Consider the following 16,036-nt stretch of genomic DNA (forward strand, 5'->3'; position numbering starts at 1 on the left):
TTTGTTCTCCTTTGCTAACCCTATGATCTCCTTTCTTCTTCACTCTTATTTTCTCTACTACCTCGTTTCTTCACCACCGACACCGACCGATCAAATCACCATAGTCAGTCCCTTGTAAACGACAATCAACCAAGACAGGGAATAAGATTAACTAATGGTAAGTAAAATCAACAAACAATCGGAATTGTTGTTTATTCCTTTATCATTAAGGAAAGTAAAATAATTAATTTTTAATGCATTAATTTGTAATTCTCTCTGCAAATTTTACCCGAAATTGCCTTTTCCTTTTTACCTGGATTTCCACCGCCCAATTGTTACAAAAACCCACAAGTACAAACCAGAAATCCTGATAGAAACCAAAAGACACTGACAGTTGGTACAGCTTTCGGAACAAGACAATGAAAGCGCTCTTATTGTTCGGTGCTTCATCGTTCAGAAATATAAATACAAAATCATCACAACTGTCTTCCCAGTGTGTCATTTACAAGGCATTTTCGATGGCTCACAAAATGGCGAGCACTTCAATCGAAAACTTGAGAAATGCAAGGTGAAAAAATTGGAGAACGAATATCTATAGGGGAAAATTTGTTAAAGAATACATTCGGAACTTTGTCTCGAACTCTAATTATATTACTCACTCGATCAAGTGATTGCTGGGGATTTGGCCAAAGATATCGGGACACCCATCCCACGAACCTTTTCCCCTCGTCTCCCAGTAACCACCAAGGTAACGGTATGTGCCGCTGGCTTTGTCCTTAGCAAACCACCGAGGTTTCCAACCTGTTTCCTGCATCTTTCTTGCCTGCATGTCATCAGTCACTAATTCATTGATGGAAGCATTAAAAATAGCAGTCAACAAAGAAATTGGAAAAAAATAAAAGGAAAAAAGAGATATGGTATGAGAGTTGTGCGTAGAATGGACAAATGCAAAAGCATGTTCTTGATTTATTTGATTGAACTATAGGCTGTTTGCTAGAAGAATCACAATTTACTTGCATATTTATCATGATCTGACCGATGAGATAATTGACTCAAAAGCCCAAGTTATTAGTCCATATATTAATTCAGGAACTAAATTGAGATGTTATAATCTTCGCCCAACTAAAGGGTTGACGTCCTCATCGAGGCGCCCAGATATAGTTTGTGTAATTTCTTCAATTGAAGCGTTAGATTTTCATAATCGCATAAGCAGGATGATCAACGAAATGAACAATAAGCCAACTCCATACATCAAATATACCGCAGAACCATAAAAAATTAGAGACAGCAACACTACAAACTACCCAAGATGAAAGAATTACTAGTCTAATCACATTAAGAATAATTTTAAATTTGGAAAAGCAAGTTGTTGTCAACTTAAACCTGTCGTTGCCTTTGTTCCAGTCTCAACTTCTCGGAGTTTGCTATTTCATACTCCCCGTTCTCCAAGCACCTCTGGTCAGGTCGAAGCCTTGAGTCAGTGGGTGGCAACTTTTCCTGCTCATCAATCAACACAAAATTAAAAGCTTTTAGATTCTGTATCAAAAAAATGTTTGTGAAAAAATAAGAAAAGCCAGGAATGAGAGAACACCAAATGCTTCACCTTTAATCCAGGGGTTAATTCATTCAGCGTAATGGCAAAGCGAGTAAGGTTGTAACGGGTAGGATGCTTGGATGGTTTACTACGCTTCCACAGTAATTGGGCTTCAGAAAATGATTCAGCTCGGTTGCCCTTTCCAGAGACATCTCCGACCATGTAATGCATGCTGTCATCCCATTTTCCAATTAGGGTTGCAACAGTTTTCCCACTGCGATCCAGAACTACACCTTGGACCTACAAAGGCTAAAATCAATGTCTTTTTGTTGATATGAAAAGAGATTGTTGGATGCCAAACTCAACAGTGCCAGTATTCTGTGCAGCTTGTACTAGTCTTGCCATTCCCAGGCAGATCGAAAATATCACACAATAATAGTGTCATGATCAACAGATGACAGTAAGCAGGCTCTGCGAATAACTCGTATAAGAAGGTTATGGAACAGAATTGACCAACATATGCAACATTACTATCTTACATGGCAATTCTAGAAAACTAGGCCCATGAAAATTGAATAGGTTAGAGTTTTGCACAAAGAACATCAATATGATTGCAATTCCATAAATGAAACTTGCTGAATGATAGCAATAATAGATTGAGTGAAGTAATGTCAAATATTGATGATCAACAATTAGCACAAGTACCACACATGACACAAGCAAACAGCTGTCTCTATATACGCAAGCAAAATGGAGGAAAGGAAAAATACATGTAGCATTGGGTACAATCTATGATTTCTAGAGGAAATTAAGATAAAGGGCAAAAGAGCAAATCACCTGATGAGGGTTGCGGTCTATTATGGACTGCTCCTTGAACTTTAGCTTGCATGAATATTCACCATTACCTTGTATACGCATAGTACCATAATGGTCACAATAAAGTTTTCCCAATATAAGGTTATAAATGGAAGTCGTCACCTAAAATAGCATGTAACAAAGTCTCATACAACGTTCACAACATCTAAAACACAATATCTCATGTAAAAATGAAATACCTTGTTCCATTGAAAAACTTCACCATCATCAAACTCAACAGAAAGAATACCAACAGGGTCAAGCTGAATTGAACGTCCCCAAAACTTGCTTCTCAAATTGCTATCTCCCCAGAACTTCCATCCATTACCTTCACAGTGACATGCAACAATCATGGGATGATGACTGACCTGTATATGCAGTAAATAGGTAAACTAATTCTCTACTTTGCATAAACTAAAGCATGTAGATTTAAACAATGCAGAGAAGACATAAACAGCAAAAATACAAAAGCAAATCAGCAGCAAATTAAAGCAAAACAAAATAGATATGACAACAACGGTGAGGAAATAACATTGCAGCTTAGTAAAGGTCAATGACGTTATTTTATGTAAAAGGCATGAAGAGCAACTCGTATGGACTGAAGTCATAAACTCCTAGATAGCACAATAAAAAGAACAGATGTCAAAAATTAAAGCACATTTCAGTTCAATCAGATGTCTCTACATGCCATCTTCTCTGTCACATTTGTGGTTCAAGAATAAACTTCGCTGCTAGTTGAAAACAAAAAAATTCCAAATTACTCAAAATTTTCAACCATCTCATAATATTCAGTTTTATAATGTAAATTGCCAGATTGCATCCCAACCACATATTGCTAGGAAACGTGTATGCTGGAACAAAACATATGATTGGGGTCGTCCACAGTAAACAAGTTCAACTTTTGTAACAACAAAAGAATATATACAGAATCCTTCATTAAAAAACAACAAAAAAAAATGCATACCATAAAATTTATGCTCATGAGTTAAAAACCCAATATATGTAGATTTTGAAGTGAAATATAACAAAAAAAATCAGAATAAAGAATTAAACTGTCTTGGAACCCTTGTCCGTGTAAACTGATCATAAATTTACTCAACCAGAAATTAAATCACCAATTACTAGGGAAAAAGTCAGAATAAAATCCATGGTTGGGTATATATCTTTCTTGTAAACGAGAAAAATACACCAAAGAAAATAGCAGCCCCACTATGCTAGGTACATTAAATAGTGTAGGAGTCAATAAGAAGTTCACAAATTCCTTTAGCATATTGGATCCCTGGTGTTTGTATTTTAGATAACATAATATCCAACAAGAATACACAAAAGGCAGTGGCATAATAACATAAAAAAACTGCACATTATGGAAGCACATATCACACGCAGCATGGTAGAGAATATATTGATAAATATATGCATGAGGAATATAACAGAAGAGGAAGCAGAAAAGAGGCAGAAAAATCAACTGAGTTGGCATTGTCACGTTTATAAATATATTGAATCTGGTGTGGAAGGACAGGAAAGAGATTGTTAAGATCTAAAAGATCATAAATGACCACAGCTTGTTAGAATTTCAGAATGTGAGGAAAGAATTAAGTTTCCTTTGTTCATAGACTCACCAAATAATTAAAGTTCAAATTTAGCTTCAATGATTTATTTAACATCAAATTTATTGAGAGACAAAAAAAGGATAAAAGTCAAAGACACAATTGATAGCATCAAGTATGAAAAGAATTGATTAGTATGACATAAATATAGGAAAATTTTGTGTTTGTTTTACCTTTTCTGCAAAAAACTTTAGACCTTTTTCAGGATACTCAGCCTCATATGTCTCCCCCAAAAGTGGATTAAAAGGTTTGCAGCTTCTGCCCTCAGTCGAAGCATATCCAGAAACAGCAAATGCAGCAACATTAAGGATTCTCATAAGTCCATCACCCTAGAAAATTTCATAATATCCAAATTTTCAACATAATTAGGATAGGCTCATGCAATCATTGAACTAAAATGCAAGCATACTCAATTTGACTTTGCATGGTTAGTTGATCGCAAAGCAACTAGTGTTTGTTGATTTCATTCAGGAGTCTATCTCATTAGTATAAATGTTTTCATGCAACTTCTATTGTATCCACGGTCAAACAGTATATTAAAAATTATGATGTCCGATGATTATTTTGCCCTTAAGAGTTTCTAATAACAAGACAGCAATATACTTGAGTAAGTTGAAACCCAATTACTAGAAGGCCTCCATGTCATGTTGATGTGATTTGGTACCCAACAGTTGAACTTGTATAATGTAGCCAGTCTTTATTTCCTTAGCCCTGTGGCATATTGCTCCATGCAAAGGGTTCCCTCCCCTTACCCCGCTCCACCTACTGTAAAGTTGATCACCTTCTCAGCCACCTTCCAGCTTGTTTGATGAGACCAAAGTGGAAATCAATGGGTTTATTATCAAGGCTGACAGGGAATGCTCCTCTGTTGTGAGTATTTATTTCTTCAACTATTGGCTTACCAAATATTTCCATGGACCATTGAGTGTTTCCATGGCCTACTGCAAAACATGTTCTTTCAACATTGTTATAAGTTTAAATTCCACATTAGGTTGCTAAAATTTCTATTATAATTCTTGGTTCGAGAGCGCCTATAAGGCAATAACCATGATAGAAGAAAAGCTCTAAGAAAGTATTGCAACCGTTTGTGGAGTATGCCATCTCCAAGTATCCTTCACAGATTGTGGATGATGGTGGAAGGAGACTTTCCCTGAGAAGCATGCCAGTGGTTGTCTTAAAGAATGTCAAAATAACCTCGGCAAGAAAATCCAAAAGAACACAACAGTTAATGTGAGAGTTAGGAGTATATTTTTGTGGCTTGTTAAAACAATCAGATATTTATGACTGGAAATCTCAATATGATATGAGTTACAACCAAAATCATGACATAACTAAAATAAAGAAACATGGATTAATTTATGAAAAAGGGTTGAAGGAAAAGAAGATATTTATATGGACAAAGCTTATACTTCAAAATAAAGTGATTAAGAATTAGCTTTCAGAGACAAGTTTGCCAATTACCTTTTTGCCACATTCATATGCTTGGTCAATAAGGTAAGAATATTCCAGATCTTCAAAACATTTTTGCAAAGATGAAAGTGGTTCATTAAAATAAACAGGAAGACAAACTTTTGTGAGATCCTTCCCGATGTTGTCCTTAATCATTGACCAGAGACTCACTCCTTTTTCTTTTTCAACTGGATCAGGTAATTTTTTGCGCCTTCTAACATATGTGTACTTTGTTCTCACGGACTTCATTGAAGAGTCGGTACCATCAACAGAACTACCACTGTCATCATCAGAGTCAATCTGAAATTTTGGAAAGTCAGATCGACTGCTTTTGAAAGAACTTGATGAAAGAAAATCTTTTGTATCAAAAAAAGTATTATCTTCTTCATCAATCTCCTCTTCAACAGGATCATGCCTTCCATTATCATAATCAGATTCACTTGGACTTACTTCGGGAGAACAAGCACCTGTAACAAGAAATGAAAGACTCAATACTGCTGAGAGTTACAATACTTAACCACGTGAGCAAAAGCTATAACAAAGGCAATCCAGATTGCTAGTTGCTTAAATAATTAAATCAAAAGTATTTTGCAATCACTGTCAGAAATCAAATTAATAAAATAGTGAGATTCATAAGTCATTTGGTAAATCAAATGTGATATCAATATCTGTCATAATCCAATATGTAAAATATAAAGATTTGACATATAAGTTCATAGAAGTAAGTTATTGAATATTATGACAAGATCACCCTTTTTCAAGCAGATGATGGGCCTCATAGGAAATATCACAAAACGTATAAATTTAGAAGTTTATGATCTCAGGATGTGTTTCGTGAGAATGTGGCAGAATAAAAAGCAAAACACCATGCATAATCATGAGATTGAATCTAAAAGACAACAAGGAGGCCAAAAAAGAGAAAAATAAAAGTTCAACATTATAAAAAACAAGGCAAGGCTTATAAAACGCCTATTCCTGCTACACCGATCCTTTCTACTTAGTAAGCATTCTTGAAATGTTGGGTCACAAGTTATTAATTCCCTGAGACAGCAAGTAATCGAGGTTGCATATAGTTGATCTTGCAGACTAAATTATTAGTTCATTTCAGTTATTAATTGAATCTGGAGAAGCTACTAATTGGTTTTTAGAGAAAGAAAAGTATACTTTCAACTTCATATTATAATTTTATTTTCGTGTATTTCCAGTGATATACAATAGCAAATGTCATGAGTACAGCCTTGATACTTGCTCATTTTGTGAATTACATTTCAGAAAAGTTACTGAATATAGAAATTAAGAACTAAAAGGAAGATAGAGAACAATTATAGAAAAGGTAGATCATGTAATAGCAAGAAAAAAATGGAGAAAAAAGAATTGAAAAAAGATACATGTATGAATGGCAATTATCAAATAGATCAACAAATAATTATCTAAACAAATGGGATATTAATAAACAATTCTTCCAACCACTGTACCACTAAATTTCCCATTCTCTGGAACAGAAGTGGATTCACATTCTCTTGATCTTTTGTGGTTCTCGTCGATAAGTGTATTCTCCAAGTCAACCTTTTCTGTCTACATAATGAGGCCACAAGAATAACAATATAGAACTGATCAGAAATGCTGTATGCGTATGCCAACAAAAAAAGACTGCACAAGTTAATCCACGAATATTGTAAGTAAAAGAAAATTATCAGCATGGTAGGCACAGGCTAGCCAAAGGTCATCTTTTTCTACCTCTAACTGTCGAAGCGTGTCAAGGAGGAGGATCTGCTTCTGTTTAAGAAGAACCACCTGGTTCTGCAGGGAGGCAAACTCACTCCTCATGATCTGCTCGCTGTCCTGTATCGCAGCCTCACTCAACCCCTCCTCCAGCAGCCTCTGCCTCAGCTTTTCCGTGGAGACAATCACATTATCCATCGGCGCCATCAGCTCGCTGTTGGAGATCCTAGGGAACATATCCTTCACCGCCTGCAGCGCCTCCACCCACACCAGCCGGTTCTCCCTCGTATCCGCCCTCAAATGAAGCCTCTTCGTACCTGAAAAGATGGAGAACCTTCTCTCGTCCGATCGACTCTCCCTAATCGATGAGACCTAATAGCAGTAAAAAGAACGCTGTAATACCTGAAGTAAAGTAGAAGATACGCCCAGATTGGATGGAAATGAGAAGGAGAGAGGTTGATTCTTGCCTTCAGGTGGATTTCGCCGACGGGCCTGCGAGGGAGATGGGGATGGCCCTTCTTCCGGCGCGAGATCCGACGGAAGGACTCCTCGCCTATGACCTTGGAGGACAATTCGTCATCCGGCGCGAGCTCGATGCGGTCGGGGCCATGGATCTTGTAGTAGGACAGGACGCCGTCCTGGAGGACGAACCACCGGAGGCGCCACCCCCTTCCGTAGTTGACCCACTTGTGGAGGACGCCGGAGACGCCGTTCCGGACGATGTCATTGAGCCGAAGGTCGCCGCGGAAGCGGGAATCGCGGGCGGAGGAGCAGCAAGGGGACGACGGTTCGGACGGCGGGAGGATGAGAAGGCGGCGTCGGCGTGGGCGCCCGTTGTCGCTGGCGGACGCGCCAAGGGGCAACGAGGGCCATCGGCATCCGTTGTGGTGGTGGTGATGGTGGTGCCCTTCACGAATGGCGGCCGCAGGCGGAGGGGAAGGAGCCATGGTGCGATTTGGTGAACGCAAGAAGAAGAGGCGCGTGGTAGTGTTGGTTTTGACGCTTCGTTGCCGCGGAAGACGGAGAGCGGTTTGGGTTTGAGATGTAGTTTTGGTTCCGCTCTTTAGAAAGGAAGAGGGAGGGAGGAGGTGGAGCGAGTCGAACCGGAGACGAGACGACCGCTCCAAGAAAAACTCGCCACCGAAGAAATATGAGCGACCCGAAACGACGCGATTTATGCCTTCCCACCCACCACACTTCCCGTCCATCCGTGAAGCCTAGTTCGGATGGGGCCCGAACTCATACCAATAAAACCTAAGGTAAATCGAGGGCGACGACCAAACCGTCGGACAGTAACGCCGTGGGAGATTTCTACGCGATTACGTAGCAATTTGCTTTTGAATTTAAACGCCTTCGTTCGCACCGTTCGCCATCGCTTAGTTATTCGCCACGTGGTTCGTATTTATTGGTGAGGACAGGTGAGCCCCGCCCCCCCTCGGCCGCACGGATCTGAAGGCGAGAGCGGACGCGGAGGATGCCGACTCGATGTTGCACGAATCTCGATGTCGCGTTTGACCCGGACGCCACACGGGTGCGGTTCAACGGATGACGCGGCCTTGCACCGATATGGAATCCCCGTGCGCCTCTTTGCGTGTACTTTGGGCTCACCACTCTCTTACGACAAAGTGTACCCTCACGCCTCGGGGCTCGGCGTTGTGGTCCACCACGGTGTAAATCGTTGCCTGAATCGGGTGCGTATGTTATTAATGTTTCCCTTAAAATAATCATTTTCCCTGGAATTGATTTCCATGTGATTCTTAATAAGACGTTAAGAATCATAAAAGTGTTTTGATCCATCCATCTCGATGGTCTAATGATGCGGATCTTTAAAGAACAATAAACTGGGGTGAACGAAAAGAAATATAGGATGGTCGGGTCCACTATTCATTAGTTAGGAGGTATCTCTTGGAGTGTTGGGGTGGAGCCACAGTCTGAAACCCTGTGGTTCCACCACATGCAATGTCGTGTACCTCTTCCTCCTCTCTTCGCTCCCTCAGTCGTAGGTGGATTTGGCCGAAAGGAGCGGCAGGAAATGATCATCGCCTTCTCTCTTGCCATTTTGCTGGAAGACAACGCGTTAGCTCATCATCACCTTAATGAAACCAAGAAGAGCTCAATCATTGTTGCACTTAAAAGAACAACGTTATCTTCGTTTTTCGTTTTCTTTTATAGGGACAAAAAGATTATTTTAATTGAAACATAAGCATGCAGTTGTGAATGGCGGTCGGTAAGCCGCAAGATATGGGCGAGATCAATCATCCTCCCGTGGTCATGTCTGGTCTGCCATCATCGTGCTTTATAAGGCGTGCAGGCCATCACATGGATGTCCCTCCGCCGATGGGACGTAGCCATCCTAGCCGGCTAGACCGTGACCACCACCACCACCACCACCCTCTTTTGGGTCGCGTCCGAGATGAGGAGACGCCGCCGGCTGTGGGGAGGCCGGCACCACCACGCGGAGTTCCCATACGACAGCGCTCCCACCGTGACGGCCCACCTTTGGAGGTGGATCCCGGCCCCCACCCTGCTTGGAGGGATGTGAGAAGGTCGGGCGTGCGTCGCCGTCGCGCGGTACCTGGCGGGGGTTGGGCCAGACCCACCGACCGCGTGGTTCGCTTGTGGGCTGGTCGGGGTTCTCCTGCCGCACGTGGGACGGTGGTCGGCGGGACTTCTGGTCTGGGGACGGAGTACAGGATCCGCATACGGTTATGTTTATATTGGGGATTTAGTTTCTCGGTCGGTCTCATCCATGAAAGAGGCGACCAACACCTCCGACGGGATGGCCAGTGCCGCCGAAGACCACCCCCGCCTGCTCTCAATCCTGAAGGAGGACGAGCGGATCCTCCCGCCCACTCGTGAGCGCCTCCCCTCGACGCTGCACGCATGCATGCACGCATACACAGTTAGCTGTGGTTCTTCCTTGCGATCACCATGTCTTGATGGTCACACGTACCTGCTCCATGGTTTCTCCGGCTCTGTTCTTCCCCAAGCTCTTGTCCGTCCTCCAAAAACATGTGTAAAAGTAGCATCATAATCAATGCAAGACAGATAAATCAAAGTCAATCGAATAATTTTAGCAGTGCAAACCAAATCAAATCTCAAAACTCATGACATAGGGCAGACACCCGATCAAACAAATTTGCAATAAGAGATGAAGATGATTTATCATTTGGGATGAATTCTCACTCTCTCAATAATGAATGAAGTAATATCGTGAATGGGGGGATAAATTGCTTCCAACAACAAATGAGGAATCATCCTAAGTCGATTCAATTTGAACATAGTTAAGTCCAACTTAGGTCAAACTATTTGAACCAATTTGATTTCCGTTTTAAGTCCAATTTAGAGGTCAATCGGTCATACATGGCTGTCAGGCCATCTCAATTTGGGCCGATTCAGCACAGTGTTGGGCCGACTCAGCACAGGCTCGGGTCGAGTCAGAATTCGGTCCAAGTCAGGGGCTGTGCAAGCCATCGGGTTGTCTCGGTCCGACCAAGTCCGAATCGATAGTCTCACTCATATCAGATTCGACTTTGGCCGATTGTGATTTCAACCTTGATTTTCTTTTTTTTTCTCACAAAAAAATAAAAATTCCCATTAATAATTATAATAATACTTAAATTTTTCAAAAGAACCAAATTAAAGTTTTAATAATACAAAATAATTTGATTAAGTTAACATAAAAAATATATAATTTAATAGGATTCTAAAATTATTTTCATGAATTAAAAATATTAACAAATCAATTATTCCGAATTAGATAAAATTTATGAACTATTGAAAAAAAATCAGATGTTTAAATTAGGTAGTTGTCCAAAATAAATTTTCGGAAATCTAAAATAAGTTTTATATCATCTAAATATAAAATTTACATTGTAGTGTTTATCTCTCTGGATATTATCTTGTGCCTTCATGTTAAAACGAGGAGGGCTCTCCTCAAGGAGTCGGGAGAGAGGTTTATTAAGATTAGGAATCAGACAATTCTTGATTCTGATTAAAAAAATAAATTAATTTTAACTGTATTTTATTCTCTGATTAATAGAGTTTAATTAGGACTCGAACTCTTTCTTTTTTTTTTGAAGTTATCTGATCATAAAAAATCACTGAGGAATAAATATATATTATGAAATATATCTCTTTCTTATTTAAATATGAATTTACTGTATTTGGGGATTACAGTACAACCAGAAATTGTAAGTGAATCTTATGCACAAATCAAATCTGGAATCATATGATTCACTGGATTAATCCATCTTGCTGACAAATTTGTGGTCAATGTGAATGTTTCCAGGTTTAAGGTCAATGAAGAAGACTTAAAGGTTAAGATTCTTCTTTGCCAAAAAGGAAACGCAACTTGTCGGAAGTTGTTCAGAAGTACGACTAAAATGGCATGCAAAGGATGGAAGACTAAAATGGTATGCAAAGTACGACTAACATAGCATAAATTAAATATTCTAGCATAAATTGATCTGATAGACTTATAAACTCTTAGTTTCCCTACTACTCAATCAATACGAGATTAAATGATCTTATAAAAAACGAATCACAATCTGAAGCTTCTCGTCAGATGATCTGATTCTGGAAGGAAATTTCCACGGCCTGCAGCGTCCAGCACTGGATTAAGCAGTATCCTGCTGGCAAGTCTGTGGGTGGTCAATGTGACTGTTTCCGGGGAGTAAGGCCAATGGATATTCCAAGTTATAACGAAAGCTTGGCATGCCAAAAATGAACACATTTAATGGAAGAAAGCAACTATAGAGAGCAGATTCACTTGCAGTTGCCACCGTGGATGATACGTGATCTGTGCCTCGTCCCACCATTTGTGCTTATCAGATCTGTCCTTTTCCACGATACCGCGGAATTAGATTCCCGACTACCATTCACAACAGCTGTTTTCCGGTTTCAAAGACCAGCTCGTCCTACGGTTAACCATCTGGCTGGGGCCGACCTCGGATGGACTTCACTTGGATCACCGATGACGACATGTCGGGGATCGTCCGCCCGCGTATCTACTAGTTGCCACCTATATAGACGGCACTTCTACTCCCCTGCGTTCGCGTTTAAGTATACCCGCCGTCTAAGCTCCGCGAATCCTCTTCACTCTTTTCCGCGATCCGAGGGTGAAATTTTCCGATGGCCAGCAGAGACACGGAGAACAACGCCGCCGGCAAGCAGCAGCAGCAGCACCTGTCGACGAGCAAACGGTACCGGGGGGTGCGGATGAGGAAGTGGGGCTCGTGGGTGGCGGAGGTGAGGTTCCCCAACAGCCGGCAGAGGCTGTGGCTGGGCTCGTACCGAACCCCGGAGCAGGCGGCGAGGGCCTTCGATGCCGCTGTCTACTGCTTGCGTGGGACCGGGGCGAGATGCAACTTCCCCGGCCAGTTTCCCGACATAACGCCCACCCATAAGCTGAGCCCGGAGGAGATACGGGCGGCGGCCATGCGCTTCGCACGTGATGTACCGACGCGGCCTGGGGAGGCGCAGGAAGGTGGCATGGAGACGTCGACGGAGACGGCAGTTCCGAACAAGGGGAACTCGGCGACCGTGACGGGGTTGCTGTCTGCAGATAAGCCAATCCCGGCGGAGAAACGGATCGGGGCCGTGCAGTTAGCCAATGAGGGTGAGAAGACGGCGGAGGAGGTGGATCAAGGGGAGGGGAGCTCGGGGACGATGGTGAAGCCACCGGAGGCTTCCAAGGAATTGCCATGGTCGTGGAATGCGGAGGACGAGGATACTTGGCCTTCCTTTTCTTATTATGATGACATTTATGAATCATCACCTCTTTGGAACTTCCGGAGCGCCGATTAATTATATAGATAGGAAAAAAAAACTCAACACGCCATATTCTAATTGTTGTATGTGATCCTGTTTTTGTACCTTTATGTAGTGGCCGAGGTATCAGTATAATTTGGCCCGTGTAAGATCTGATTATTAAGCTATTACATGTTAATCCATAATCTAGTTGAGGAGGTGTAGGCCTCGTTCTCCCAATGTATCGTTGTCTATAAAGACTAAAGATCGCTACTTTAACTATCCGTCGGGTGCATCGAAATCGGGAGGAAGATTCCCGACTTGACCCCTCTAGATGTTTTTTTAAGTTAGCAATAGTTAGTGATGGGAGAGTTAGAGTATGTGTGTGTGAGGCCCAACCCCAACGCTGCTATTCCTGGAGGTGGCTTTTATACATGTTCCTGCGTGTGGTCGTACATATTAGCTTTAATGATTTGTGGTCATCATCGTACGTGGGCATTTAATGTGTGTTGACGTCGTAGGTGGCCAGCCCATGCATTGAGTGTAGACGTTGTCTGATCTGTTCGATTTAGTCTTGTTTCGCATTGCTTCCCACCCTTATATGGCTCGGTACATGATCACGTCACCTCTTATAACCTCGAGCAGAGTGGGTCTAGAGAGATGATGTCAAAAGATTGGCTAGCCTATGGTGATGAGTTGACTCAGCACAACACATTGACTTAGGAACATCACGTTGAATCTATCACAACAACTGATGTGACGCATAGGGTGGATGTCAAAATATGCTATATCACATCTAACGTCATATTCCTCACTTAAGTCCTAGTAGTAATAAAAGAAAAAAAACCCTATGATCAAAATTAATAAGAAGCACTTGATCATCATCATCTATCCTGATGCATCAACCAACGAGTGGTTTAATGTCATCATCCTATGAGTAATGGTGTAACAGAGAAGAAAGGAAAGTACAATCAACTTAAGGGGTCCTAATGCACAAACCCCTGTGTACAATGTACAACTCAGAAATTATGATGTGGGGATGTTATAAAACGTGGTTTACGGTCGTATCAGTGCCATATTTCTGGTTATCCAAATCGAAAACGACGTGAAATGTGGCCCCCAGAAGAAGGTATGAACAACTTTGCGCTGGTCAACAATTATATGTATCCATTTATACTTCACGTAGCCATCCGCGTGTACGATGTGAACACCGACCTGACGTCAGATAGCTCACGACGTCTATTTCTTCCCGGCGTGCATGACGTGATCAATGAGCCAACAGCACTACTTCCCGCACGTGAAAAGGTCCGATGGATTGAAGCTATTCAACGACCAACTGTCGCTGTTCTACTCGTCACTCGCATTCCAGACTCAAAGATAGGTAGGGGGACGCACCGCCCTCGGATTGGTGGTACTCCCTCGTTCGATGACACCGCGTGGTAGGATCCCAGCCAACCGTACGCCAGCTGACCGTTCGTTAATGTTACCGGTCGCCACATCACATCGCCAAGTCAAATTACGCTTTGAAGGCGACCATCGTCGCAGTTCAACCGGTCCCGCCTGCTGCTTCTGGTGGAGCCGCGGAAGATCGACGTTAAACGCCACACGTCACCACGGGTATGAAGCGGGTATCGGTGTGTGGGTTCCTGTAGGTTACCGTCCACAGTATCTTCTGTGTCATTCGACCGCGTATTCACCATCTGCCACCTGTCCACGCGGCACTGTTCGTTTATCTGCCCCCTTATAAATATGCCCGTCATCTGATCCGTGCATCGCCCCGAATCTGTGGTGCCACTCGCTGCAGCGATCCGATAGGGAGAGAGAGAGAGAGAGAGAGAGAGAGAGAGAGAGAGAGAGAGAGAGAGAGATCTCCGACGTAACGGGAGGCGATGAAGAACACGGCCACCGGGGAGCAACATCCGTCGACGCGACGGTACAGGGGCGTGCGGCTGAGGAAGTGGGGCTCGTGGGTGGCGGAGGTGCGGTTCCCCAACAGCCGGGAGAGGCTGTGGCTTGGCTCCTACCCGACTCCTGAGCAGGCGGCGAGGGCCTTCGATGCTGCCGTGTACTGCCTCCGTGGGCCAGGCGCTGCGCTCAACTTCCCCGAACAACCGCCCCACATACCCTCGGCCAGTACGCTGAACCGGGAGGAGATACGGGCCGCAGCCGTACGGTTCGCTCATGACGTGCCTAGGCGGGCTGAGGAGGCACAAGGCGGTGGTGGAGAGGCAACGACTGGCGTGGTGTCTCCAGGGGAGGCGAACTCGCGAGCAATGGCGGAGTCGATGGAGGTCTTCCCGGCGTTTTACTTCCCAGGAGTATCGGGGTGGTCGAATGAGGAGGAAGAGGATGTTTGGGCTGCTGCCGCTACTGCTTCTATCGATGACATTTATAGATCATCACCTCTCTGGAACTTTTGAAGCCCATTCTTCAGACGGAAACGTCGATATATTTATAGTGTGTGTGCATCTAAACAATTTTGGAGCTTGAGAACCAATGTTTTGCGAACATACTCGTAGATTTCAGAAGAGATGTAGCAGTGTCTCTTTGTCTGTCGAACATGCTCCTTCTGCTCATGATACATCTGAGAGTACTAATTAGTAGACAAAGTGGGGTCAAAAGCTCTACAATTGTGCGACTCAAAAGGGACCATATACCAATTCCCAAAAGGACACATTGCTCGCGTCTGCAAGTGTTAATATTAGAAACCGAAACACGCACATGGTCTGACTCCGGCGACAGGTGGCCGCGGTATGCAGGGGAAGAAGAAGAAGAGGTGACTTAATGGACAAGAAGTGTGAATGGAGAACATTGACATGTGTAATGGTTTAGAGAACATCTCATTGACTCGATTTCTGTGGTCACTTAATTACCATTTGCTCCAAAACATCACGAGAACAAGACTTCTGACCTCAACACCCCGAGCTTTCCATCATCGCCGCTCCGTCGCAGGCACAAATCGCAAGAATCGGTCGACGATTCAGGAACGCTAATTCCTGACGCGAGGGAGGCTGCCACACCTCACGGCTGCGGAGCTTCTGCAGGGGGTTGGACGGCATCGCAACCCCGCTTCCTGGACGTCATAGGGAGGCGGAATCGCCCGCTCTTCGCGCTCCTCCTTTGAGAGGAGCAGGCGAGG

General features: G+C 43.1%; 3 protein-coding genes across 4 annotated transcripts; 2 read left to right on the top strand and 1 right to left on the bottom strand.

Moving 5' to 3' along the window:
• Positions 1 to 399: 399 nt before the first annotated feature.
• On the bottom strand, positions 400 to 8,278 carry LOC135599140 (oxysterol-binding protein-related protein 1C-like). Of its 2 annotated transcripts, XM_065093909.1 has the most exons (10): positions 7,614 to 8,278; positions 7,162 to 7,518; positions 6,900 to 6,999; positions 5,437 to 5,891; positions 4,149 to 4,304; positions 2,569 to 2,736; positions 2,351 to 2,491; positions 1,583 to 1,813; positions 1,363 to 1,476; positions 400 to 802 (listed from the first exon to the last, which is right to left on the bottom strand). In XM_065093909.1, the coding sequence occupies exons 1-10, from the start codon at positions 8,091 to 8,093 to the stop codon at positions 635 to 637; spliced, it is 2,370 nt and encodes a 789-aa protein (XP_064949981.1). In that variant the 5' UTR covers positions 8,094 to 8,278; the 3' UTR covers positions 400 to 634. The 2 variants fall into 2 exon arrangements, with proteins under 2 accessions (XP_064949981.1, XP_064949985.1); XM_065093913.1 differs by lacking the exons at positions 400 to 802; positions 1,363 to 1,476 and having other exon boundaries at positions 1,686 to 1,822.
• Positions 8,279 to 12,279: 4,001 nt separating this feature from the next.
• LOC103976406 (ethylene-responsive transcription factor ERF018-like) lies at positions 12,280 to 12,954 on the top strand. Its single transcript, XM_009391598.2, has one exon. The coding sequence runs from the start codon at positions 12,280 to 12,282 to the stop codon at positions 12,952 to 12,954; it is 675 nt and encodes a 224-aa protein (XP_009389873.2).
• A 1,740-nt stretch (positions 12,955 to 14,694) lies between these two features.
• On the top strand, positions 14,695 to 16,036 carry LOC135612638 (ethylene-responsive transcription factor ERF017-like). The gene has a single exon (XM_065109176.1). It carries the CDS (start codon positions 14,787 to 14,789, stop codon positions 15,315 to 15,317), a length of 531 nt encoding a protein of 176 aa, XP_064965248.1. The 5' UTR covers positions 14,695 to 14,786; the 3' UTR covers positions 15,318 to 16,036.

The sequence above is a fragment of the Musa acuminata genome, chromosome BXJ1-2 (genome assembly GCF_036884655.1).
Source record: "Musa acuminata AAA Group cultivar baxijiao chromosome BXJ1-2, Cavendish_Baxijiao_AAA, whole genome shotgun sequence".
NCBI classification, from domain to species: Eukaryota; Viridiplantae; Streptophyta; class Magnoliopsida; order Zingiberales; family Musaceae; genus Musa; species Musa acuminata.

What these genes read in the sequence shown, in the direction of transcription:
- LOC135599140 (XM_065093909.1), bottom strand. Translation starts at nt 8,093, where the DNA reads ATGGCTCCTTCCCCTCCGCCTGCGGCCGCCATTCGTGAAGGGCACCAC. An exon ending in TCGGCGAAATCCACCTGAAG is followed by an intron (nt 7,519 to 7,613) that starts GCAAGAATCAAC and finishes TACTGCTATTAG; the next exon opens with GTCTCATCGATTAGGGAGAG. An exon ending in AGAGAATGGGAAATTTAGTG is followed by an intron (nt 5,892 to 6,899) that starts GTACAGTGGTTG and finishes TTCTTGTTACAG; the next exon opens with GTGCTTGTTCTCCCGAAGTA.
- LOC103976406 (XM_009391598.2), top strand. Translation starts at nt 12,280, where the DNA reads ATGGCCAGCAGAGACACGGAGAACAACGCCGCCGGCAAGCAGCAGCAG.
- LOC135612638 (XM_065109176.1), top strand. Translation starts at nt 14,787, where the DNA reads ATGAAGAACACGGCCACCGGGGAGCAACATCCGTCGACGCGACGGTAC.